Source organism: Odocoileus virginianus, chromosome 1 (genome assembly GCF_023699985.2).
Source record: "Odocoileus virginianus isolate 20LAN1187 ecotype Illinois chromosome 1, Ovbor_1.2, whole genome shotgun sequence".
In the NCBI taxonomy this organism is placed as follows: Eukaryota; Metazoa; Chordata; class Mammalia; order Artiodactyla; family Cervidae; genus Odocoileus; species Odocoileus virginianus.
This window is the reverse complement of record NC_069674.1, coordinates 31,642,145-31,668,960: the sequence shown is the minus strand read 5'-3', so window position 1 is coordinate 31,668,960 and position 26,816 is coordinate 31,642,145. Positions and strand designations below refer to the sequence as shown.

The 26,816-nt window shown below is 39.7% G+C and overlaps 1 protein-coding gene and 1 long non-coding RNA gene across 2 annotated transcripts; one reads left to right on the top strand and one right to left on the bottom strand.

Moving 5' to 3' along the window:
• Nucleotides 1–1,100: 1,100 nt before the first annotated feature.
• On the bottom strand, nucleotides 1,101–13,724 carry LOC139034759 (uncharacterized). The gene is made up of 3 exons (XR_011487302.1): nucleotides 13,637–13,724; nucleotides 12,972–13,130; nucleotides 1,101–2,299 (listed from the first exon to the last, which is right to left on the bottom strand). It is a non-coding gene; the product is annotated as an uncharacterized lncRNA (long non-coding RNA).
• WNT16 (Wnt family member 16) lies at nucleotides 13,130–24,736 on the top strand. The gene is made up of 4 exons (XM_020902720.2): nucleotides 13,130–13,347; nucleotides 13,537–13,778; nucleotides 15,573–15,859; nucleotides 22,529–24,736. Exons 1-4 carry the CDS (start codon nucleotides 13,253–13,255, stop codon nucleotides 22,991–22,993), a joined length of 1,089 nt encoding a protein of 362 aa, XP_020758379.1. The 5' UTR covers nucleotides 13,130–13,252; the 3' UTR covers nucleotides 22,994–24,736.
• The last annotated feature ends 2,080 nt before the right edge of the window (nucleotides 24,737–26,816 follow it).

The following is a 26,816-nucleotide window of genomic DNA, read 5'->3' as shown; positions in this document are numbered from 1 at the left end:
TACAAGAAGGAAAGAAAACTAAAAAGAGCGAACAAGAGAACATGAGAATAAAGGAAAGAAAGGAATGGGATCAAGAAAGAAAGAGGGAGTTTAGAAACCTTATGAAGTGGTAGCAGATGTCATTTGGTGTCATGTTTATCCGTCAGCCAAAATGCTCTAAGAGTTAACCACAAATTCAGCAAGTGGAACTTAGAGGCTGTGCCACAAACAGACAACAGTGGGTCATCGTCTCCAATTGGAAGCTAACATTTTCAATTATCCAGATGTGTGTTTGGTTTTATAGCCATTAGGTAACTGCATTGCTAACAATATACAGAGATGCTCTTAATCAGAGAGAGGCTAATTGTAGTCGAAAAAGAAAAATGTCATATTTTTTACTGACTAATCTGATTAGCGGTACTTTTGAAAAGGACTAATCCTTTTCTTAGCTTAGTCTTCAGAATCATGAGAGTTTTCTTGTTTTGAGAATAAACCTAACCATGGTCACTCCTTTGCTAACTGTAGTTCTTACATTTCCTAGTAATAAAAATTGTCCTTTATTTTGATTCAAGTGTTTCCAGTGTGGAAGCTTAACTCTTTAAGTTACCAAGATATTTCAGTGAGGTCTTTATTAGATTTTTCTGTACAAGGCTAGTCATACTGAAACAAACAAACCCACACAATATTTAAACAGTGAACCTCTCAAGTCCTCCCCTCTGCTAGGCTAAAAAACAGCCAATATCACCGAAACAGGAGACTGGGATAGTCTTTTGGGGGGAAACTGACTAGTCTAAGAGACAAGACATAAAGATACTGGTATTAAAGATTCGCTACCAAAATGACCCATTGAGATCACTCTAACAGAAAATCCAAAATCAGTAAGTCCTACCCATATGCTCAGAGCTAACTGACTTTAACTATGCCACTCATAATCCTGAGCATCTGAGGCAAGCTTCTATAATGACAGATAGAGACAAAACAAACTGAAGAAAGCAATAAGCAGGGGTAAGAAAATTGCAAATAATATCATTAATATACTATGTTAGACAGAATAATGGCCCCCCAAATATGTCCACATCTGTACTGGTTTTTCAGAGTTGTCATAACAAAATACCACAGAGTGCCTTAAAAACAGCAGAACTTTATTCGCTCATAGTTTTGCAGACCAGAAATCCAAAAAAAAATGATGTCAGTAGGGCTAGAGTCCCAGTGCAGGCTCTAGAGGAGAATACTTCCTTGCCTCCAGCTTCTTTTTTTTTTTTTTTAATATTTATTTACTTATTTTTAGCTGCATCAAATCTTAGCTGTGGCACATGAGATCTGCTTCTTTCTCATAGTGGTGCCCAGGCTTAGTTGCCCCGAAGTGCACGGGATCTCAGTTGCCCAACCAGGGATTGAACCCGTGTCCCCTGCATTGGAACGTGGATTCTTAACCACTGAACCACCAGGGAAGTCCCCCTCCTCCAGCTGCTGGTGGCTCCAAATGTTCCCTGTCGTACTGCTCCAAGGTCCTCCTCAGTCTTCACATGGCCTCCTCCCTTTCCTCTTTGTCTTCTCTGCCATCTTTCATGAGGGCTCTTGTCACTGGGTTTGGGGCCCAACCAGATTACCCATGACAATATCATTTAAGATTCTGAATTTAATTATGTCTGCAAAGAAATATAATTCAGAAAAATCCAAATAAGATCATATTCACACATCCTGGGTATGAGGCAGTGGAGGTATTTTTTGGAGCGGACACCACTCAACCCACTACAATGTTCTGAGTCTTAGGATGTATTTGTGTGCTCCCTTACATGGCAAAAGAGAGTTTGCAGGTATAATTAAGGTCAGAATCTTGAAAGGGAGAGATATTCCTAGGTTTTCCACATGATCCCAACATAATCAGCAAAGTCCTTATGAGAGGGAGACAGGAGGGTCACAGTCAGGGAAGGAGGTCAGAGGTCATAGAACCAGAGGTCAGAGTGACTTGAGGCAGCCAAGGAATGCAGGCAGCCTCTAGAAGCTAGAAATGGCAAGGAAAGAGATCTTCCCCTTGAGCTTTCAGAAGGAGCGCCGCCCTGCTGACCCACAGATCAACCCTATAGACATCTGACCTCCAGTACTGTAATATAATGTGTGCTCGGTCGCTTCAGTCGTGTCCAACTCTTTGTGACCCTGTGGACTGTAGCCTGCAAGGCTCCTCTGTCCATGGAATTTTCCCAGTAAAGAATACTGGAGTGGGTTTCCATTTCCTCCTCCAGGGGAGGATCCAGGGATGGAACTTGCATCTCCTGCATTGGTAGGCAGATTCTTTACCACTGAGCCACCAGGAAAGCCCCTGTAACATAATAAATATATGTTATTTTAAGTCACTAAAATTGTGAGAATTTCTACAGCGGTAATAAGAAACTAATACATATACTAAAAATGGCAAGAAGATATCACACCTTTAAAATCACCACAGGATATTAATTAATTTTGAAATGAAACATGCAGAGAATGTAAAGACGATCTCTTGGAAATCACACACACATGCACATATTCACATAACCACATGTATACTAGCAGAAATGAAAAATTCAATAGAAGCAAAAAATGATACAACTGAGAAACTCTCATAGAAATCAGAGGGAAAAAAAGATATGACATTAGAACAGAGTCGTTACAAAATTTACAGAGCCAGAAAGTTGATCCAACCCTCACAAAATAAAAGTTCTAAAAAAGGAGAAAGGACACAGAGGAAAGAAAATCATCAATGAAACAATTTTAAAATGTTTTTCCTATAAAAACCTAATTTTCACATTGAGATGGTCTACTGAGAGTCTAGAGTAGGTGAAAAGACACCAACATCTAGCCACACCATCATGAAATTTTCAAATATCATAGAGAAAGAGATTTTAAAAGATATCAAAGGAAAAAATTAATTCATATACAAAAGGATCTGGAATTATAGTACATTCTGGTATTTTGATAGTAAAAATGGGAGCTAGAAAACAATGGAGAAGTGTGTTCAAAATTCTGAAAGGAAATTATCCCTAACCTAGAATGTAATACTAGTCAAACTGCTAGAATGGGAAACAGCTAGTCTAAGACAGGCAAGTTCTCATAAAGCTTAGTTTACCTCCCCTTCACTCTTTCTTGGGAAGCTACAGGAGTATGTGCTCCCCTAGAATAGAGGAATATAACAATAATGGGAAATAGATAAGATTCAGAAACTGAGGTTTCTACAAAGACACAAGAAAAATGTGATCTCTGTGATGATGGTGAAGCTGATCACAGATGTGGAGGCAAACAATCCAGGTGGGGGCAGGTCACAGGACGTGGGGACACACTGCCAAAAATATAGAACTGATGAAACTTCTGATTCATCTGGGGCTGCTCTGGTGGCTCAGCGGTAAAGAATCTGCCCCCAGTGCAGAAGCCGCAGGCGATTCAGTTTCAATTCCTGGGTCAAGAAGATCCCCTGGAGGAGGGCATGGTAACCCACTCCTGTATTCTTGCCTGGAGAACCCACGGAAAGAGGAGACTGATGGGCTACATTCCATAGGGTTCCAAAGAGTCAGACAATTGAAGGGACTCAGCAAGCACACACATGCACTGACTCATTTGAGGACAATTAGAAAATTGGGAGGCATGGGGTTAGATTTGTGATAAGCACATAGAAGCCAGGAAAATAGGGGTCTTCCTCGGTGGTCCAGGGTTAAGTCTCAGGGCTTTCACTATAGGGGATGAGAGTTAGATCCCTTGTCCAGGAAGGGATCCCACATGAGCAAGATATGCTCAAAAAACAAATTAAAAAACGAAAGCAAAACAGGAAAATAGGGAGAAAAGGCAAGTAAAGAAAAGAAAGGAAATAATCATGGTATGCTACATAGCTTAGCATCAATAACATTATGTGCCACAATAATATAAAAACTGACTGCTGATCTAACCACAATTTTTTGACATCTGTATTGGGAATATAAAGGCTACAAAAATACGTATGAGGGAGTAGGGCTGGGGAAACAGAGCAAATCCTCTGCTTCCACAGTGGAAAGTTACAGACAATGCCTAAAATTTTCAAAATTAAGAAGTAACAGTACAAGGATGATACTTAACAAGTTGGAGCAAAATACCAAAAGAATTCAGCTAAAAGAACTGAAAGTTATTATTCTTAAGGAATGATATATGGCAAATGGGGAAGTTGGACACTGCTTTTTTTTTTGTTGTTACAAGACTTAGATAATTGTTTAATTATGTCATATAGATAATTTATAAAAACCTGTAGTATTGTGAGAATTTTAGTAGAAGGATGATTTTATTTAAGTTGTTTTGCAAAGTTCCCTTGATTTTCTATTGTACTATTTTGATTAGATTACAGAATGGTAGATATAGTTTAAATATGAGAAAAAAAAAGCACAGAAAGATTACAAGAAAGAAAGAGTCCAAGAGGCTACTGAATAGAACTCAGTCAGAAAGGTAAATAATGCTGTGTGACCTTAATCTTTCTAAGTGGTTCTTCTGTTTTCTCTAGCTGTGAAATATATTTATGATTTTCAACTCCTTTCTTTTGCTTTGGAATGCCAAGTCAAGACACACCCTAAAGCAAGCAATTAACAAAAATAACCCTCCGTTATGTGTTATCAAATGACTTAAATTATCCTGAAAAAATATAGCTTATTTCTTTATATGCAATCATAAGCAGCTCTAACGTGTTTTGTCTGGTCTAAAATTGTATGCAACTTATCAACAAACAATTGTGCATATGAAATTAATCAAAATATTTCTTCAGCATTTTAATGAACATCCATCTACATCCATATGACAATATAGTTTTCAAATTTATCCTCCTATGTTAAGCCTCCTGTTGAAGACCTATTTTGTGACTTCTCCTTGTCTACCTTTCTAACCTTGTATTGATTACTGTAGACCACCCAACATGTTTCTAGGCCACTTCCCTGAGATGATGACAACCTGTGAGGGACAATGAATTAATTTTACAGTTACCAATGGAAACTACAAGCCAAAAAATAAACCAAATAATGTGCTCTGAGGTTAAATAAGTGGAGGAGGATGGCCTTATTCAGGGACACTATGATTTTTGGTGAATTCATCCATTTGCTCCTCTGGGTTCGTCAGCACAATCAAGAGTGTCTTCCAAGGGCACAGGGGGCTAGTGCTGCAATGAGCGTTGTTGTACCCTTGACTCACAGCTCCCTACGTCGATGCTAATCATCACTGCATAGCTTGCCTTTTCTCAGAATACAGTCCACAGCCTTTATAGTTCTCCTGCCCATAGCTCCCATGAGAGTTCTTCATCTGCCTGGGCATCTATCTTGAGGGCTTGTAATGCTGCATTTTACAGAAGGCAGCAGACTGATTATCTGCTGATTATCAGGAGGTAGAGAGCTGATTATCCTGCTCTCTCTGCCCCAGGAAGTGAAAACATCCTCAAGTATCTGCACTCCCATTTCTTTCTTCCATGATGAGGAAATCTGTACCTTATTTCCGATCTCATGGTTACTCCTCCCCTGCAGAGAAAGAGTGGCCAGTCAATTGGTCCCTGATACCACTGGGGTCCCTCCAAAGCAAGATAGCCCACATGCTCTCTTCACAGGCCTGGTGGACATGCTTCAGGAGAGTGAGCTGCCCTCTCCACTTCCGGTGGCCTCCTGCCAGCCTCCTCTCTCAGGCCCAGCTTCTCAGCGTGAGACTGGGTGGATCTCCGGGCTCTGCCTTGCTATCTTCAATTCAGGGGGAAGGAATAGAAAACTTCACTTTGCATAATCAAAGCTCAACTAATAAACCTGATACTTTGCCCAAACTGGTTCAGTTCTCTGTGTGCATGCTTTATTCATCAGAACCCCTGGGGCAGGGAGAGGAGGGAAGTAGCAAGGGGAAGATTCCAGAGCCGAACCCCACCCTGGACTGCCGACAATCACTCCAAGATTAAGATATGCTGAAGGCCAAATCAGTTCCTAAAGGAAAACTCCATTCTGCCGAAGCCTGCCATGATTCAGTTAACCTATAAGGCAAATATTAGCTCTCTCCCCAAAACAGCATTCAAAAGTGGCTCCACTGTGTTTGCCTGGTGCTGGTTTCGAGAGGGTGCCCTGGGGACTGCAGACAATACGCTGGTGCTAAAGTAGCAACTGGAATCCTTTACCCAGTCGGCTGGACTCAGGCTCTGTTCTGGCATGTGGCCCAGCATATCAATATTGTGGTTTTCAGCACATTTTGGAAGCTGCTTCCCTAAGCCATGTGACAACCCCAGAAGTTGGTCTGGCACCAGAAGACTTCATCAGATTGCGAACTTGAGAGCCCTCGAACCGGCTGTTTTTGTATTGATGCCTCCCTTCCCGTAATCACTAACAGAAGGTGAGAGGGCTGCAGTTGGAACACACCTCGCACCTTCTCCACCATCCGTGTTTATGTCTCTGAACGCTTGTAAATCTCCTGGGCTCTGAGCACTTGCCGATTGGAATAAAAGCCGCCTCTGGAGACAGCTCCAGTAAGAGTCGGAGTTATTAGCAGAGCTCAACAGACATACCTGGAAAGAGCATGTGGCAGGGCTACAGATTTGTCAGAAAGATTTAAGAGTATCCGTTTATTTACTGATTTTAACACTAGCAGAAACTGAAGCTGTGAATATTCTAGACCTAGCAATCTGGTGGTCCCCTTGGAAACTGTGCAAACCACGTGGCCCGCACTAATGCAGCGTCCTAAGTACAAGTCATGGCGAATTTCCAATAGAAAAGTGGCAAATTAGTAGATGATATCAAAGCTGACAGTTTTCAACTTTATGCTTCACTTAATCCAGCATTAAAAGAGATGCTTTATCTATTAAAACAACAACCACACAACCAATATCGAGTATCTACTACACATTTGCCTGGTTGTAGGCATTGAGACGGATGCAAAACAATTCCTTGTATTCTTTGATTTGAAGAGGTTTATAATCTAATTGGTGACTTACAATGAAGGCTCATTAAACCCTCAGAAAGCAGAAGTAAATTAAAGGATACATTTTCTGGTAGGTACCTCAGGTGAAGTAGAAGACAGAGAGGCTTTAATATGGTGAACTGTGGAAGGCTTCCTGAAGAAATGTGACATAAAGAATGGGTAGGTGGGCTTGGGAGGAAAGGGAAAAAATTCTAGGCATGGACAGAGAGTGTTTCTCGAGAAATGGAAATAGAAACATGCAGACTTTGCTTGTGGAAAAGGGAAAAAAGAAGCTGGGCTGCCTAGAGGGAATAAGCATGAGGAAATAGAGTGAATTTAATAAAAAATGACAGCTATGGACAAATCCTGAGTGAAGGATTTTTAGAAGTCAAACCAAAGGGTTTAAAAGAGTAAATAAGAAGTCATTAAAGGTTTCAGTCCGGAAAGTGAACAAATGAAAGCTAAATTTAAATGTGATTCACCACTGGGTGAAGAAGAGTAAACACGAAATGATAACTGTCAGTTGACCAGACTTAACAAACCCACTTCCACACGCTGCCCACCATAATGAAGACAGTATCCAATGGTTAAATGTAGGAACAGCCTCCAATATACAATTTCAGCATTTATTGATTTTTGACTGGCATTTTGTTGACAGCAGGGTATTTATTATATCACAAAAATTAAATGTATTATGCAGACCAACAGTTGGAATAAGATAGACATCGTCAGTTCTTTCTAAAACTACTTTTCCCTTGGAGTTTGAGATGGCTCAATTTTAGTAAAAAAGAAAGGAAAAAAGAGAGAAAATTTATTTTTTTCCATTATAGACAGCCCAGTGATCTCTCCATAAACAGTACTCCTTAAAAAAATAAAAGTCCAGATTTTCTGAAGTAGTTTTCATGATAACTTATTAAGGTCAATAACAATTCATTAATTGAGCTGCTTTGTTTTGCAGAATTCAGGAAAAAAAAATGAAAAGGGGTATGAAGAGATTTAACGTTCTCTACAGATTTCAGTTTTGACGAATAGTGACCAGTCCTGTTTGTCAAGGATCATATTTTACTTTTATTCCCTCATTTTGAAAGATTGCATAACCAGTACAAAATATCATTAGCGATAAGCCACTTTCTCATAAACACTTAATGAGGTTTCTTCAATCTTAATTTCTAGGACAAGTAAACAAAAAAATCTTTTTTTTTTAACTTTCAGAGTTGTGAAAAATTTAAAAGCAAGACAAGAGAGCATCCTTCTCCACCCCTTGCCCCTTCTCCTGCTTTCATTACTCGCGTCGCCTCTGCTGCTCCAAGTCGGGCTTTTCAGGCCACCAAAGGGCAGCAGGACATCCAGAATGCCATTCCCCGTCCCCTCCTGAGAGCCAGCGGTCACAAGCCTGTGCTCCGATCCACACTGGTAGCATCCAGGTGGAATTTAAAATAGAATGGATGAGGACCCAGTTATGTAAAAAGTCACCTCTGCTGTTCTGTTCCATCACGGGAGTTAAGACCAGCTGGGGTGCTTCTGGTATCAGTTTCCAGTACATAAGTCTCTGTGATCTGCAGCAGAAATTCTTACAACAAGGCCCTTAGAAGTCTCGTTCTCTGATGGACTGCCAAAGGCAGAGTCCAAGGCATATCTGTTCAGGCAGACTTTTTGCTGAGTTTCTCAGGGACTGGGAAAAACAACCAGAAGGCACAGACTCCGCTGGGTTCAACAACTAATAATCTACAATTGTCCTGGGCGGGAGGTGGGATTTATTGCTGTGTAGCTACTTCTCTTGGTTCAATTGGCCCAGCGGTGAGATTCAGTTTCTCAGAAGAGCCTCTTCGAGTGAAGTATTTCCTCTGACTATCCCTCCTACATCCTATTTTCTAGAATGTAGCTAAAAACACCTTACTCATGCTACAGAAACAAATCAAGTACTTCCTTGCTGGATCAAAAAACTACAGATGCTTCAGTAACCTGTACAAACTTGGAATTACACTGTGCTTTGCTTAACAGCATTAATCAAATTTTAGATAGCTGGGCTCAGATCACGAGATGATATAATTGCAGCTCCCATTTTATGAACAATTAATGGCATTATCTTTACATCATTTTTAGAAAGCTTGCATAAGACAATAAGCATATTATACCCTGTTGACCAGTTAATATTGCATTCTCTCTCCCAATTACAAACCAAAAATAATAGCTAGGAAATGAGACTCCTTCTCGCTGCTAAAGAAATAAGCAATTTGAAACATGTAGTTGTGGCAATGTTTGGATTTGACTCATCATTAACTTTATTCTTTAGCTTTAATTTAAAGCTAAAGAGAGCATAATTCCCCACTAGTGATACTAGAAATGAACCACTTCTAATTAATAAGAGGTACAAATTAGATTCTGAAGGAGCCCTTTACCTTCATATTTTTCAAGACAAAGAAGATATCTGTAACTTTTTACATCTTCTAAAGTTTCATGTGACCTGATCAGATTACAATAATTATATTATTATAAATTATAAATATGAAAATGATAATTTATATAATTATAAATTTAACATAAATTGTACATTTATTTAATACATAGAAGTTCTGTCAATAATTAGTTTAAATTGAAATCCACAAGGAAAAGTGGAACTGAAGGTAAAAAATGGAAGGCAAAACACCCTAGCCTGTGCCATCCTAAGACCAGGGGCCCCTCTCTGCCAAACCCAATAGCTAAGGTTTCTCCTCCTAGGAGTGCAAATTCATTAGCAAAGCGAGTCCCTCGCACCTTACCACACACAGGCATACACAATCACACATAACCACATACACCACCTCCCTCTCTCCAGCCCTGTGGGAACTTCAATTAGAGTTTTAGAACCGAAAGAGCTTTTCATCATTTTATAAGTGAGAAAACTGAGACTCAAAGTTGAAATTGACTATGCAAGATGAAAACCTGCTGACTGGAAGCCCCATCACCCAGCTCAACCCCATGCTCTTTCCACTCTTTCCCCCAGTGCACACAATCCAAACAGCACAAAGTGGGAAACAGAAAGACATCCACGCAGACCACCATTCACCTCTGAGAAACCGGACTTCGGGGAGACCTCCTCAGGAGGCCCACCTATCCATTGAGGGTGTTTTTTTTTTAATCTTCAGAGAACAGACCAATTCTTTTGACTGAGAGACCTGTGAACTGTGGTATAAAGATCACTGAAGAGGAATTTGGACCTTGAGACCAGATACCTGCGATTTGGTCCAAAAAAAAGAGAGAGAGAGCAAGCAATCAGTACTTCTTAATTAGGTTCTGCAGCAGTATGGTATGTTAGAAAGCACAAAACTTCCAAAATCAGATCTATTTTTGACTCCACTATTTTCTAACTGAGTGGTCTTAAGCAAGTTTCTTAATCTCTCTAAGTTCATTTCTTTATCTATAAAATGAGTACCAACTTAAGGAGTTTGAATCTTTGTGTGGAGTGAGAAGAGAAAGACAGAGAGTTAAGAAAAAACCTAGGGTGGCGAGAGGGGCTAGGGGTGAGGGGATGTAGACTCTCAGTGCATTAGAGTTCGAGACGCCTGATGCAAAATAAGCGCTTAAATGTCTGCTCATTGATGATAAGCTTGATTCTTCAGTTGGACCAACTTCTAGAAATGTTTTCTTTGCTTTAAAGGTATGGACAGAATGATCCCTGAGGCCTCAGATTATACACAAGAGGTATAAGGCCCTGAAACTGTGTCTTGGACTTGAAAATAGTTGATCCAGTGACTCTAAGAATAGAATGCTGTGAGTGGCCCTCTCATGGTTTATCTGGATGCCTGGACAGTGCTTGACCACAAGAGTAGCAACAAAGGCAACATTCAAGTCACCCCGTTCCCAAACTAGATTAAGTAATCCCCCTGCGTGTTCCTGGCGCGCCATGTGTCCCTAGTGCGTTCACCACACTGGCTATGACCCCCTGCCTCTTTGTCAGTCTTGTCAATGGGGCTGTGAACTCCACTACTATTTAACTCAGTGTTATCTAGCCCCACTTTTTAACCCATAACAGAGGCTCAGTGTATCTTTCTAAAAGAAAAAAATCCAGCAACTCCCTTAAAACATGTATTACAATTGGCTCGAAAAATCACCCTCAAGTATTCACGTTCTCCAATCCCTCAGTTCCCCTGCAGAGGAAGCCTCTTCTCTAATTACACCATCTCGGCCACTTAGGTATCTGCTCAGGATGTTCCTCACCACGTTAATCCCTTCAGTAAGTTGTGTTCAAAACCAGAATCTGGTGTACTGGGCCCCATGGCAGGGGTTCAGCAGGGAGTGCTCCACGATGCCTCCTGGAGAGGCCTGCAGAATAAAGTGAGCTTGGATGAAGGCTCTGATTCTCAGAGAGGCCACTAGCCATTAGCCAAAATATTTCTGGATCCGTAACTGCACCCTATCATCAACTTGACTCTCTAAAAATTACAATGTGGCTTTAGGACCTGGTACATAGCGTTCACTCAATAAATATTTGTTGGATAAAGGAATGAATGGGAGAAGATGGGAATTTCAGTGAGTTTTTATTGTTCTGGGCCAATAGGATATACAGCAAATAAAATACTTTATTTGCTGATAAAGCAAATAAAGTAAATCTTTAATTTTAGTAAGTCTGGAATTTGGAACCTACTAAGCTGGGCTTCCCTGGTGGCTCAGATGGCAAAGACTCTGCTTCAAGCAGGAGACCTGGGTTCAAACCCTGGGTCAGGAAGATCCCCTGGAGAAGGGAATGGCTACCCACTCCAGTATTCTTGTCTGGAGAATTCCATGGACACAGGAGCCTGGTGGGCTAAAGCCCATAAGGTTACAAAGAGTCTGACTGAATGACTCACACACACAAGCTGGTATATCCTGAGATTTCATTAACATTTCAGAAGTCCTCTGAGGAGTAGGTGATGCCTCTCATACACATTTCCTGTTGCCAATTAGGTGAGACAGAGTTTTCTGATAGCACAGCTAAAAGCATGTGCCACCTGACTTCAGAGTTCTCCCCAGAGATCTTCTATCCTGGAAAACACTGGTTAGCTCATCTTTCTAAACTGCCAGGCACCAGAACATTTTCCTGCATCTGAACTCTTTGCCTCCAGAAGAGTAACTTGCTGGATTCTATGTTTTTCTTTATTAATAATCTCAAATTAATTTGTTTCTGACTTGTCTCTATGGCTGGTTGGTGCCTTTAAGGAAAGGGATCTTCTCTTCAGAAATTCCCACAGTACTGGACACACAGTAGGTGTTTCATAAGTAAGTTTCTAAAATTTGTCTTCAATATGTCCAAATTCCCTGAGAAAGCCATAGTGTGTATTGAGGAGAACAGGACCGTCAATTTTTTTTAGAACTCTCCAGACAGTTCTCACTCACATCCACTCTCTGCCCTCCATCTCTGAGAGTTCTCTCAAAGATTGCAGGAAAAAAAAAGACAAATCGGCAAAATGAAATCACCTAACACAATTTAAATATGATAGATTATTAATAGATGCTAGGCTAGAATCTTCCCTTTCGATATAAGTAAATGTCTGCACAGATGACGACAGATGTCAAGCTTGACAGTATTTCTCTCATTCTCGAGTCTGCTGACATGTTGAGACCTCAGTCAGGGTGTGGACAAGTCAACTTTTTGGTACCAACCCAGACTCAAAAAATTATTCTTCTGTGAGGTAAAGGAGAGGAAAGAAAGGTGAGCAGTGAGAATTTCCAGCCACTCCACCCAGAGTGTAATTAATCCATATGCGACTGGGGTGGGTAGCTCTCCAACATCGCCCGTTCAACCCACACCTTCGCCCAGGTTTATTAAGACAGAAGCGCCCCTATAGTCTTTGGCTTGTATCAATATTCCTCCCGCAGAGACCCACTCTCCAGAGACTGAGACGGGAGGAAAGGTCAGGGACACAGGGTCTGGACCTGCTGTCGGGAAGCAGCGGGCCCGCGCCCCCCGCGGAGTCCGCTCTCAGCCAATGGGAGCCTGAAGTCCGGGGATGATGAGATGAGGGGCTGCTGCTGGGCCAATCAGGTTCCAGGCGCTGCCAGGGTGGGGGGAGGAGATGGGAGGAGAGGCCGGGGGCGATGGAGACAGAGCTACATCAACAGAAGTTTCTCACCTTGGAATGCGACGGACGCTCCCGCATCTCCTGCACATCTCCAACTTGGCGCCGGAGGAGGGCCCCAGGCTACTTTCTCAACTTCCTCACGCTGCTCCGCGCTCGCGAGGGGAAAGCTGCTGAAAACACCTACTACGGCCGGCCTTCTTTTTACGTTGTCTGCAGGGACAAGGGGAGGCGAGGGACAACTTGGTGCGGGGGAACTGACCTGGCCTGGCGGGCCTCTGGGTGGGGAGGGTCGAAGAGGAGTGGCTGGGGCTGGGGGACTCCATGCGGGGGCCATGGACAGAGCAGCGCTCCTGGGACTGTCCCGCCTGTGCGCGCTGTGGGCAGCCGTGTTCGCGCTGTTCCCCTGCGGAGCCCAAGGAAACTGGATGTGAGTATGGGGCAGCAGGGGCGCACGGGATTTGTGGCAAAAGGGGTGCCCAGCCTCAGAGAGCTCTCAGCTGGGGCGGGGGAGAAGGGGCGGGAGCCCGAGGGCGGGTGACCTAAATTTCGGGTAAACATCTGGGCTGGGGAGCAAAGCAGGGCAGCGGCTTACGCTAGGGGCGGCCGTGTCTTACAGGTGGTTGGGCATCGCCTCCTTTGGGGTTCCGGAGAAGCTGGGCTGTGCCAACTTGCCTCTGAACAGCCGCCAGAAGGAGCTGTGCAAGAGGAAACCGTACCTGCTGCCCAGCATCCGCGAGGGCGCCCGGCTGGGCATTCAGGAGTGCAGAAGCCAGTTCAGGCACGAGAGATGGAACTGCCTGGTGGCCGCCGCCGCCCCGCCGGGCACCAGCCCTCTCTTTGGCTACGAGCTGAGCAGCGGTGAGTCCCGGGACTCTCGCGGCTGGCAGTTCCTGTAAATTAAACAGTGCTCGTACGGTCCCGTCGCTCTTTAAATTCCCCAGAGAGGTCCTTTAGTGGAAGGAAATTAGGTGGCGACGGAAGCCAGATCCGGGTGCAGGTGCGGTCCTAGGTGGGGGTGGGGTGACACCCCAGGTCCAGAGCGCAGCGCGTGGAAGTGTAGCTCTTCCTCCTTCCCGCGGCGCCCGGCTGGAGCTGGAAGAAAAACTCTGACGCTCCACCCCGCCGACCCCTCGGACCCCGTAGCGCCCCCCTACGTGGGGGACCAGCTGGAGAAACATGATGTCGGCTGCAGGGAATGCCGAGGCCGCATCTGCTTTGATTTAAGCAGCTTTGCTGCGCACTGAGCCCTGGACAAGTGGCTAATTGCAGCGAAACCCCACGGTGGTTGGTTCCCGGGAACACCGCGTAGACGGAATAATGGCGATTTTAAAGGGACTTTCCCGGACAACCCTCGTGAGACTAACTCGAGCACGACTTTGGTTTTCCCCTCTATTCCTTTCCTTTTACCCTTTCTCCTGTGCGCACATCCGAGGCGCGGGAATCCGCAGGGAAACAAAGTTCCACTCCCACGTGCCTAGCGACTTGGTAAGGATAAAGGCACAGAGGTGTCAGCAGATTCAAAGAATTTCAGAACCTGGGCTCTGAAAGATTCTTAGTCGTTTTTCATATTCATTTCCGTTCCCCTTCCACCTTTGACCCTTCCCCGCCGGGTCCCTACACTCACCGCCGCCAAACATCGCTTTTGCCCCCGCTGCGCTTTGGCCGTCACACCCTTTCGAAAGAGCACTGACTCCCAGCAAAAAGAAAAAAAGAGAAAAAAGAGAATGTGTTCTTCACAGCTGCTGAAATGTAGAGGCATCAGCTGTTGCAAAGGTTTATTGGACAACGGCGTGATAACGTTTCTACTTCAATCTAAACATCTCTAAGGACGGGGAAAGTCGCCTGCTGGGTCCCTTCTAGTCCATTTTACTAACATTTTAATAGGACTTCAATTTTCAAATATTTTAGCTCGAAACCTATTGCAGGTTTGTTATATCCATACTCAGTATTCAACGGTTTTCCATAACAATTCTTTTTTTTTGCTGATGACATTTCAATTATCTTTAATTGCCCTTAGTAGTGTGAGAGGATATAATACTGTATATAGGAATATGAATATAATATTTAACTTTCACATTAATATTGTTATTCAGTATATCGTTAAAACATCTTTGATGTGAAAGTAAACTATAGCGTTTATCTCCTAATTGCTTTAGTCTTTGCTTAATTTTAATTTGCATCCTGACATGTATTTTTTTGTACAAACAAAAGTGACACCAATTTTTCAGCCTGTGTTTTGTGATAATGTTTTAAATTTAAAGAGAAAGGTAAGCGGGGCTCCTTGGGGCATTGTCTTACTATTTATGGTGTCCATGCAAGAGATTTTGAATTCAATGTGTATTTGTTGAATTTTCATTGTCTTATTAAGTGCTGAGCTGGGTGCTGACATCTATCTCAAATTTAAAATACAAACAGATGATTTTAGGGTATGAGGACAATTAATGACATAAATAAAGGAAAATCATGCTGAAAATTAATGTTGCTTTTTTAAAACATGAGAAGAATATGAAATTGTCCTTTGTAAATGTGTACTCATGAAAGCATCCCTTGAAAAGTTGCTTTCCTGATAAGAGGGTAAGTAGGTGGCTTTGTTATGAACATTAGCAGAGAATGGCATGGCTCGTTCATTTAGCAACTTATTTCTTATTCTAGGCACCAAGGAAACAGCATTTATTTATGCTGTGATGGCTGCAGGCCTGGTGCATTCTGTGACCAGGTCATGCAGCGCAGGCAACATGACTGAGTGTTCCTGTGACACCACCTTGCAGAACGGCGGCTCAGCGAGTGAAGGTTGGCACTGGGGGGGATGCTCCGATGATGTCCAGTATGGCATGTGGTTCAGCAGAAAGTTCCTAGATTTCCCCATCAGAAACACCACGGCCAAGGAAAGCCAAGTACTGTTAGCAATGAACCTACATAACAATGAAGCTGGAAGGCAGGTATGTATTAGAAAATGGAATGGAAATCCAGTGCCTTTAGGTATAATAGCACTAGGGTTACATTTCTGGATCAATCTGACCAAATAGTCAAATGGTTTAAAAATTAAAACTCTTTCAGGCTAAAAAAAAAAAAATATATATATATATATATATAAAATTTTTTATTATATATGTATAATAGCAACTATATATATAAACATTTTTTTTCTTTCATGAGCCTGTACTGACCACATTGATTTAGTTTAAGTTTCCATCTGATGTGACTTGAATCTTGTTACAGAATGTATTAATATATGTGATTGTATATTCGTATACCTAAAATGCCAATTATAAAATAATAGAAGTACTAGTGCCTATTGGGTCGTTTTATTCCACCCCTTTAGATGATTAGTTGTAGAAACCCAAATAAGACTTACAGTATCTGCCTTTCTAACGGGACCGAATCAAATTTCATTTTCTCAAATTTGAATTTTCATTATTGTTTTAAATATATTTTTTCAAATATATTTTTTCATTGGCAATGGCATCTTAAAGAAGTTATCAGTCTGTCCTTTGTCTAGCAAAATGTTCTCAAATACATTACAGAACACATAGCTCAATAATTTTTGTAAAAAACAAAATTTATTTAAAGGAAGTAGTTATTATAAAGCAATGTAGATTCACTGTAAAAACAGAAGTATCGATAAATGTAAAAAACTAGATGTATTAAATATTTGGGTATTTTAAAATATAGATATATTAAAGATTGAAGGAGAGGAAAATTTGAAGAATTACCATCTAATTAACCTTATAAATGAATTTTTAATACTAAATTTTCTTATGATGGAGTTATTTGTAGCTTAATTTAACTTTTATATACTTATTTTAATGAATATTGATGCAATAAGCTTTCAGTTCTGCAACATAGTTGAATTACTTGGCAATTCATAGTGACTTTCCAAAAACAGTTAAAACCTCTCTTAGGAATATATATTTTCTATTTTGTAATAATCTTTTCAGGATGGGAATATCACCACATATCCTATATTATTGTAAATATTCAATAACCTGCAAAGGTCCCAAAGTAGTCGTTACAATCTGCCACATTCTCCTGCAATAAATTAAAGTAAGTTGTGGTATCTCTCAGGAATATTTAAAGTATATGTTGCATTTGTTTTACATTTTTGGAAAGTGAATAAATGGAACCCGCTTGGAATAGTTGCAAGTTTCTGCCAGTTTTCTTTACTTAACCACTTTGGTTTAAAATACTAAAACTGAAAACTCAATATATCAGTATAACATTTCAAATTCAAATTTGAATATTCAGTTCAATTTGAATATTGATTCAAAATGGAAAATTAGGAAATAGGAAAATCAGTAAATAGCTATGTAAGCTTTTCACTTTTTTGTTTGGAAATTCTAAGTTATTTCACTAAAGTAACTCCTGCTGACACCATGTCTCTTCTTGATAAAGTCTTACATTTAAAAAGATTAAATGAATGAGTTTTCACTTCAGTTTAAATAATATCTAGTAAAGGAATTTTTATTATTTCTAACATATTGATGTAAAAGAGATTAGATGTAATTAACATGTGTTCTTTAAAGCTCTAGAGTTAAACTAGAGAAAAACTCCAGGTCAAATTAGTGTGCTTTAAAAACAAGAAAACAATTAAATGAATATTTATTGTCCCCTTAGATCTTAAATCTTCTTTAGTCATTCTTTGAATAGCTGGGTAGAGACAAAAAAGACTTGAATCAGAATACAAAACTTGGAAATTCATGTGATAATTCATTCTTTTGAATAAAGTTGTCTCCAACCTTATGAAAAGTCCCAAAGTATTCTAAAATGTATTTTTATTAGTGATATTAGGCAGTTATTTAATCTTATTCCATCTTATGTGTTTTTTTTTTAATTAGGTAGTAATATTTGCCTCTAACTATTAACTTTGATCTGATCTATTTATATTCTGATTTTATTAAAAACATACAACTATTCAGCATCAATTTAAATCCACTGTTTGTTGGCAATAAAACAATCTCCTCACTTTACTGAGGTTTTTGCTATTTTTCTAATTATGAAGCAAAAATCCAGCTTATAGGTATATATGCATTTTGGATAAATTTCAGTTTTTTCACTGAATCTCATTTTTTCCACATTGGTCAAGATGGAATCTTAAAATATTACAAAATATTACCTGGATATTTTGAGGGTACTACATTGATGTTTTTGTTGGTCTTTTCTCATGAAGTATTACAATTCAAAACATTTTAATATTTTTCTTTCCATTGGTGGTCAAAAAAAAAAAACCACCATCACCACCATTACCGCAACAACAACAAAAATCAACCAGGTTTCCAAGATATTATCTAACATGGAAGAACAAACAACTACATTTTCAATATTGGCCATTAGGATTTTAATCTAATAGGCATATTCTTCTGTGTAAGGTTTCAAGGTCTGCATTCAATTGAGTTGATTTTCCTCATCTCAAAATCCCAAGCTCCAAATGTAGGAACGCGTTCAGAGCAATGTGGGTACTGGCGCTTAGTAGTGCTGTGAGCAGAATAGATTATTTTCTAACCGCTGACCTTAAATACTCTAATTCCCACTTGGTTTCTGACACCATTCCTAAAGTTATGACTCCAAGAATAATGTTGCTGAATGGTGATTGGCTAACAGAATGATGTGATGTCTTCCAAGGGCAGAACTTCTGGGAATAATGTGACTTGGAATATTTATGGGTATTTCTTTTGGTGTGCTTAAAATATTTCCATTCTTCCCATGTCCACCTCATAAACTTTTAAGTTTCTCTACCCCGTAATTTGTTTTATGATGAGTAACTCAAAAAAGTGGCATGGGCCCCACCCCCAAATTTCATTGACCTGTTTCGAGAATATTTATAAGTACTTGAATAACATGCAAATGTTTTGCTTTTTCAGCAGATACAAATATATTTTTGAACTGAAAGGGACAAAATGGATCAGAGAAATAGGAATTCTGCATATAGTCATACAATTTATGTCACCGTTTTCATAAAAACTTAAACAGATCATCTGATAGTGGACAAAATGAAATGTCACAAAATGTTCCATAATTTTTTTTTTTTTTTTTTGTCATTTCTGTGAAGTTTGGATAACGCAATATACTGGAAAACGGTCACCTCCAGCTGTGTTACCTCTGAGTCAAAGTTGTGGGGCCAGTCACTTCTCAGACCACTTCTCAAGCAGTTTCTATTTTTACATTAAGTGTTAATGATGCATCTTTCCTATTTCACTTCATCAGAAATTTATCAAACCAAAACCTAACACAGGGAGCCCAGTAGATTAAATGCTACGCTCCTAATTGCTCTCCCCTAGTTTAAAAATATTATACCAAAATGTGCACATCTGTTTGCAATAGTTAATAAAACATTCCTCTGTTAATATCGTTATAAACCTTAACAACTCAACTAAGTAGAGAAAGGAATTTTCTCATAACCACACACAACTCATTCGCTTGCTATTCTCTTACTTTTCCTGTTAGAAAATCACTCTGCTATCATTGCAGCTCAGAATGGCTATTTGACATCAATTAAAACTCCCTTCTGAAAAACTTCAGAATATGTATTTTTGGAGTGTTTTGGAGTGTTCTTAAATATACTTGAATTTTCCACTTTCATTTTTCTTTGTTCTACCGAAATTATCCTGCTGCATATAAAGACTTCATATCATATATTTCCAGTTTTCCTTATGGAAGACAAATGTCTTAACCAGGCTATTAATTTTTCTGTCAAATTGGAATAATAAGCAGGTACATGTTCTTCATTAACTACCTACTATATGCAAGGGATTTTTTCCTATCAAGCTAAATCAAGTAAAATAATTTATGAAAATGTGCTCTGAGAAACACTAAGCTCCGTAGAGTTAAATCCTGTGTGTATGTGTGTCTGCATGTTATCTGCTCTTGAACTCTGCATTTCATCAAATTCTCCTTGTGGTGATTGCATTGCTTTATTTTATCCATATTTGCCCAAGTTTCTTCCTTGGAGTCTTACAAAGGTATCATCATTTAAATTGTGTGTCACGTTATTTGTCTTTCTATCCTAGAATATAAATGTGAATAATATTCACATGTATAATAAAAATGCTTTCTTTTCTTATACTTATTTTTAAGGACAAAAGGGTAATGGAATTAAAAGATAGTAGAATAACATTCCTTAAAAATATCTTTGGAAAATTTAGTTGACTCCAGGTATTTAAAAGTATCTTGTTTTCTACGGCAGTAAACTCACCCCAAATTTCAGCACAAATTCAGCAGGTGTTATCCCCAGATTCAGAATCAGTCTTCTCTTTTATCCTTCAAACCTGGGTGGTAGTGTGTCAGATTTGGACTGATACCATTGTGGGCTGAGGAATTGCGGGAAAACCTGCCAGATCAGAGTTTCCCAATATCATTGAGTTCCTAGCAGTGTCTCATTTGTTGAAGAAGTTGGTCTTTATTGCATCCTTTTGATACAGTTTACCGATAGAAGAGAGTTAAAACGGTTCAAAAGTGTTTTGGTGAGCATCCGTTCTGTCCTTCATGCCTTGCAAATTGGCAACACCTTACATGATGCCTGAACTGCTTACTAAAAAGAAAAAATGAGCTCCTCAGTCAAGAATCTGAGCAAGAGGCAGTCCTAAATCATAAGTGATGACTGTAACGAACGACGATCAGGTTTCAACGCATAAACTTACATTCTTAAATTTTTGGCTTTCTTTGGACAATTTGTTTTATGGCTACCTGGCATTGATTGAGCTCTCATTTTCTTACATCCTTCGGACACTTAAAATCTGAACAAAAGTTGGCAGATCACAATATTTTTAACATTTATTTGCCTGGAGATATTTTAAAGAATTGAAGGTTTTGTGAATATCAAATGCCATCAATTTAACTGAATCAGTTCATGTACCATACTCTATGAATTGTTTTCGTATCATTGAAAGATAAACCTTATTGAAGATAACAAGAAATAGACATATCTATTTGCTCCTTAGTTTTATGAATTCAAAAAATCATATGTGTTGCATTCTATAAAGGGCAATGCTTAAATGTTGTTTGGTTTATTATTTTAAACACTAATAAAAACTTTTGAATATTACACAAATCAATACCATATGCTCTCATTCAAGTCTGCAAATATAATAAATTGATTGAAATACTCTGTCTCATTAGATAGTACAGAAACTTTAGTTAATTTGTTAAGAAATGTAACATTCCACATACATGTCAATGTCAAGTGTGGTAGAAAATTGCTAAGTATAAACCCCTGTCATTTTGTATAGTTTTGATAAGAACTGTAAGTGGAATTTAAGCTGTGGGGTTTTCTCTTTCTTTGGGGGATTACACACATAATTTCTAAGTTATTGAATGGATAGATCATTTTTTATTTTACCCGGCATGTTGACAGAATGTCAGCTCTCCAGTTAGTCCTGACAATTTATTAATCTGCTCTGCCATCCTCTGGGGATTGAAGGAAGTTACGCCGACTAGCCCGGTATGTAAGAAATTAGAACTCTAAAACTTCTGTTTTAGAAATCTCTGTATTGTTTTCGCTTGGTTAGCTCTACTTGAAATTTTATCTCAACTCTTCCTATATTTTCCTCCTCAAGGGAAGGGGGCATTTATTTTGACCTAAATGTGTGTCAGGCAGTGGGCTCTTAATGATGTAGGTAATCTCATTTAATTCCTCAGTCTGAATAAAATAACTCAGCACTTAGAAGTGAAAAATCATATAAATATTATTCCTTTTCCATGTTAGAATGGTGCTACCGATCCATCAAGAATAGGACATATGTTTTGAATTAATTTTCCAGAAGAGGGGAAGAATTGGTTGGGAGCAGCCACATTCTCCAGCCTCATCTTTTTTGGACCAATTTAGGGTTTCTCATGTGGTCTGTGACTAGGGGATAGCATGCCCTGCCTCCAAACCCCTGTGAATATAACTGGTTTTTGCAGTGATAAAAACCAAGCACACTCACTTTGGTAGATCTCATCCTTGGATGCTCTTGGAATCATCTGAGTAGCTTTGTAGAAGTCATTGCCTTGACCCCACCCTGACAAATTAAGTGAGAATCTCAGGGGTTATTTGTAAAGTTCCACAGGTGTTTCTGTGTGTATTCAAGCCACCCAAGGATCTCACAAAGATGTAGATTTCGATTCTGCAGGTTTGGTGGGGGGCTCAGAGTCTGCATGTCTGTGCTGGTGCTGTTGGTCCATGAACCACACTCCCAAGTAGCAAGATGCTAAAATGAATGGTATCAGGAACATGGAGGCGTGAATGAACATCCTCTGACACCCAAGATTAAGTGAGAGATTAGAAATAAAAGTAGCTTCCCTTTATTATCTCAGCTCATCTCTGATGACATTATTAGCCTGGCCTGCAGTTTTAAATTAGAAAGGTTTGCTCTGTAGGGTCAAGAGAAGGACCAAACATTTGGGTTCTAAGAGATCTAAAAGATTTTTTAGGTCCAAAAACATCCTTATTTTAAAATTATTATTTTATTTTCTTATTTAATTGAAGTATTTTAAAAATCATTTTATTATTTTCATCGAAATATAACCATTGCTTTTATATAGGAGGAAATAGAGCCAGATTAGGTGGGTGGTGCTTTTGTTGTTGGGTAAAACAGTTCATGAACGATGTTTCACTCGATTCCTGTTGGTTGCAGGCTGTCGCCAAGTTGATGTCTTTAGACTGCCGTTGTCACGGAGTTTCCGGCTCCTGTGCTGTGAAAACATGCTGGAAAACCATGTCTTCTTTTGAAAAGATTGGCCATCTGTTGAAGGATAAATATGAAAACAGTGTCCAAATCTCAGACAAAATAAAGAGGAAAATGCACAGAAGAGAGAAAGATCAGAGGAAAATACCAATCCGCAAGGATGATCTGCTCTACGTCAATAAGTCTCCCAATTACTGTGTTGAGGATAAGAAACTCGGGATTCCAGGGACTCAAGGCAGAGAGTGCAACCGCACGTCGGAGGGCGCCGATGGCTGCAACCTCCTGTGCTGTGGCCGAGGCTACAACACCCATGTGGTCAGGCACGTGGAGAGATGTGAGTGCAAATTTATCTGGTGCTGTTACGTCCGCTGCAGGAGGTGTGAAAGCATGACTGATGTCCACACTTGCAAGTAACCACTCCATCCAGCCTTGGGCAAGAGTCCTCCGTGACAGAAGTATAATGGGAATACCACCCAGAGGGTGCCTCCCACTGTGCAGAGCTGGGGAAGTTGACTCCTGCCTCCTCCTCAGAATTCCCAGATCCTCCAGCCTCTCACAGAGGTCCTCTTATCTGATGTCTAATCACACACCAAGCATGCGGATTTCTTGGGATTCTGAAATGGAAAAAGTTTGGGTTCACATTTTGGTGGTTTAGGGAGTATAAACTGAAATACAAGGAAGATCATCTGTCTTGTAAGGAAGAACGGAAAATAGTCTTCATGCCAAGAGACCTGGTCCATACTCAGGATAAGATCCTGGACTATGGAACTCAGTTATTTAACTCAGTAGTGCTGGGTGAATATTAGTCACTTTTTAAAACACCTATTGTAGCAACAAGGAACAGTAAACGAATCTCATTTATTCTTTCAGTAGTTTTTTGTGAAGAAATAATACTGTTTGTGCATTGAAACAGAAGATGGTGACAGGTTAACGGAAGTGGTAGATGCCTACTTTCATTCATTTCAAAAGAATCTTCCTAAGTGATACAACATCTCTTAAAGCATGTTTATTAGAGTTATTTAGTGACAAAACAAAAGAAGCAAAATGTAAAAAGTAAAATGTATGATTTGGATTTTAAGTGACTTTTAACCCAGAGAATTTATCTAGAAAAACATCAGGAAGGTATATAGCAACCTTTACCTTTCACTTTACACTCTTATTAGAGATCAGTTTCCATTCTTAAAAACAGCCCTGAATCATTGGTGGAAGAGGGGATTTTAAAAGCATATGGGACAATCAGAAGTAAAAATATAAAGGGCTCTCATGCATTGTAAGGAAAAGCACACTTTAAATATGTAAAGACAGTATTTTTTACAATACTTTGCTGGATTTTTTTCTATTTTGTAAATACTGTATTTAATTATATGATATATATTGAAACTTAAGATATTTTTTGCCAAAGCCCAAGAGCTAAGGCAATAAAATTATCTCAGAAATAATATTAGCTTCTGTTTCCTTTCATACTATTGACTCTGACATTTTTTATACATTGCAGAAGAAGTTCATTGAGCAGTTAGTTATATGGATGTGTATTTCCTGCCAAAATGGCAGTTTTATATGTTATAAATTAAAATATGCTGCAATATATTGATAATTGTGCTATTTCAGCAGTCAGATTAAGTTGAATTCTGTTTTTAATTAGTTATGTTTAACTTGTAAGGTTATTATAATAAATTATACAGTAAAAGGCTTAACTGGAAAAAGGATCTAAATCAGAATAATGATCAATTTGTGGATTTGATATCCTGGATATTTATTACATTGTGTTTAATGCTGCTTTTTCATGTGAATGTTGAATGGTCTTTTTTGTTTTAGTATTCGTGCATGTATATTCATCCTATTTTACAAGGTTCCTGGTAAAAATTACAGGGCTGTATTTAAGGTTGTATTTTAATGTAAATGCTGTTTTTTTTTAATGAATTGTTAAATATTTCAGTATCATATAGGAAAAAAAAAGATTTTCTAAGTTCAGAATGGACAAAGGAAATATCCTTTTTCTTAAAATAAGCTAAAGAAAATTTCCCCTGCTCACCCTAGTCTCATTCTATTTCCTTTCAATTAATTCACCAAGGCAGAGCAATAATTTGTGAAAAAGAGCAAACCATGGAAAATGACTCTGATCTAATATTAAAATCAAGGCTGAACATTTAACTGTGACCCTCAAAGTTTAACAAAATTACTATTTACTGAAAAAGAGACTCCAGAATGACAAATGAATGAATATAGTGCTTATGTAAAAGAGTGGTTTGCCATTCTTTAGCATCCACTGATTAGATAGAGTAACCTGAATAATAGACATCTATTAGTATGCCTTTTTTTTTTTTTTTTTTTGCTAAGTAAATATTTTATCTGCATTGAAAATAAGCACTCTTTCTTAAACGACGAAAGCTGCAGTTTCCATTAATGACCATTTCTTTCTATTGACTAGAAAACTTTTCATAATTACCTTAGGAACCAATCGTGAGAACAGGGGAGCCTTTAATTCACAAAAACATGATTACTATTCAGCCTTTTCTGAAAAACTGGTGCCAACTCGACACTCCCACCCCTCTTCCCACCCCTGCATGCCTGACTAATAACTCCCAACTAGCTGCGCCTTTGGGTTCTTTCCCTTCTCCCTGGCATCAGCTTGGAAGCCATTCGTGAACGTCTCACATGTCTATTTTACCAGCTGACAGCCTAGTTTTGGTCTATTCCCTTCACAGTCCCCATCATAGTACAGGTAGCATCATGGTGCTCTTGAAATAAATACCTGTTCTGGGACCCAAACAATTCTACCCAGTCTAGGCTGTGTGGCTGCACTGTTTCTTGCGTTCATGCTATATTGCTTCAGTTGTGTTGGACTCTTTGCCCTACAGACTGCAGCCCGCTAGGCTCCTCTGTCCGTGGGATTCTCCAGGCAAGAATTCCGGAGTAGTCTGCCTTGTCCTCCTCCAGGGATCTTCCCCACCCTCCTCTTTTATGCCTCCTGCATTGGCTGGCAGTTTCTTTACCACTAGCACCAACTTGGGCTCCTTAGTTTGCAGGTAACAAAAAAAAAAAAAAAAAAGCAACCCAAACTGACAAACATTAAAGGAAATAAACTGATTCAGTGACTGGAAGGTATAGAGTTGTGATTGATTCAGGTTAAGTTTGGTCCAAGAGTGTGAACGTTCCCAGAGCTCAGCTCTCTTCACCTCCAGCCTGGAGAAGCTGGCTTCTACTGCAGGCTCTGCAGGGTTCTGTGCCAGCTCCCCAAACCCTACTCTCAGCAGCTCCAGGCTCTCTGCTTTTCTCAGAAACATGGCTGGCACAGACATAGGACTCTCCTGGGGCTTCCCTGATGGCCCAGCGATCAAGAAATCCCCTTGCAATTCAGCAGACACAAGAGACGCTGGTTCGAAACCTCTGTGGGGAATATCTCCTGGAGGAGGAAATGGCAACCACTCCAGTATTCTTGCTAGAAAAAAATCCCATGGACAGAGAAGACTGGCAGCCTACAGTCCATTCACTGGCGAAGGGTCAGACACGACTGAGCATTGGCGCAGGCACTTTCCCATTCTAAGGAGAGAGGTTCTTTTTTACATTGCTCCAGCACACAAGAGAGAAAGAAAGCTTATTTCCCAGAATTCCCAGCAAAAGTCATCATTTGACTTTGATTGGTTGCTGTGCCTATCCTTGAGCCAATCAGAATGGTCATTGGGAATTGGGTTTTGATGATAAATACACTGATCATATTAAAGCAATCAAGACCCATGCTGGGAAATGGCTGTGGGGTTCATTCCAACTAAACCCACATAGTTTGAGAATAGGAAAGGGATGAATCCACAGAGAAAACCCAGGGTGCATATTACCATAAAGGGTCCTCTATGCCCAGACTCTCTCTCAGTTCTAGTCATGTGTTTAGGAAAGACTTTAATTTTCTGAAGTATAGTCAGTACTGATGTGTTTGGTTTTACTTCAGATGTGGAACCAGAAAAGCTTTCCATCAAAATATTTGTTTATAGTCAATTTAGTGAGCTGCTGATACTTTTTACATCACCTTCCAAATTCCTCATCAAATACTGAGAATGAAACCTACCATTTGGAGCCAGTTAGTGATTGAGAACACTATAATCCACTTAGCTGTCTTGAGGGAACAAAAATTCAAATCATATCTCCAGGAACCATGTATATCCTGCAAAACAAGACTTTCTTAAGGAAAGTTGGCCAAGATGCCTTAATTTTTTTTTTTAAATTTCAGTTTCAGTGTAGACCA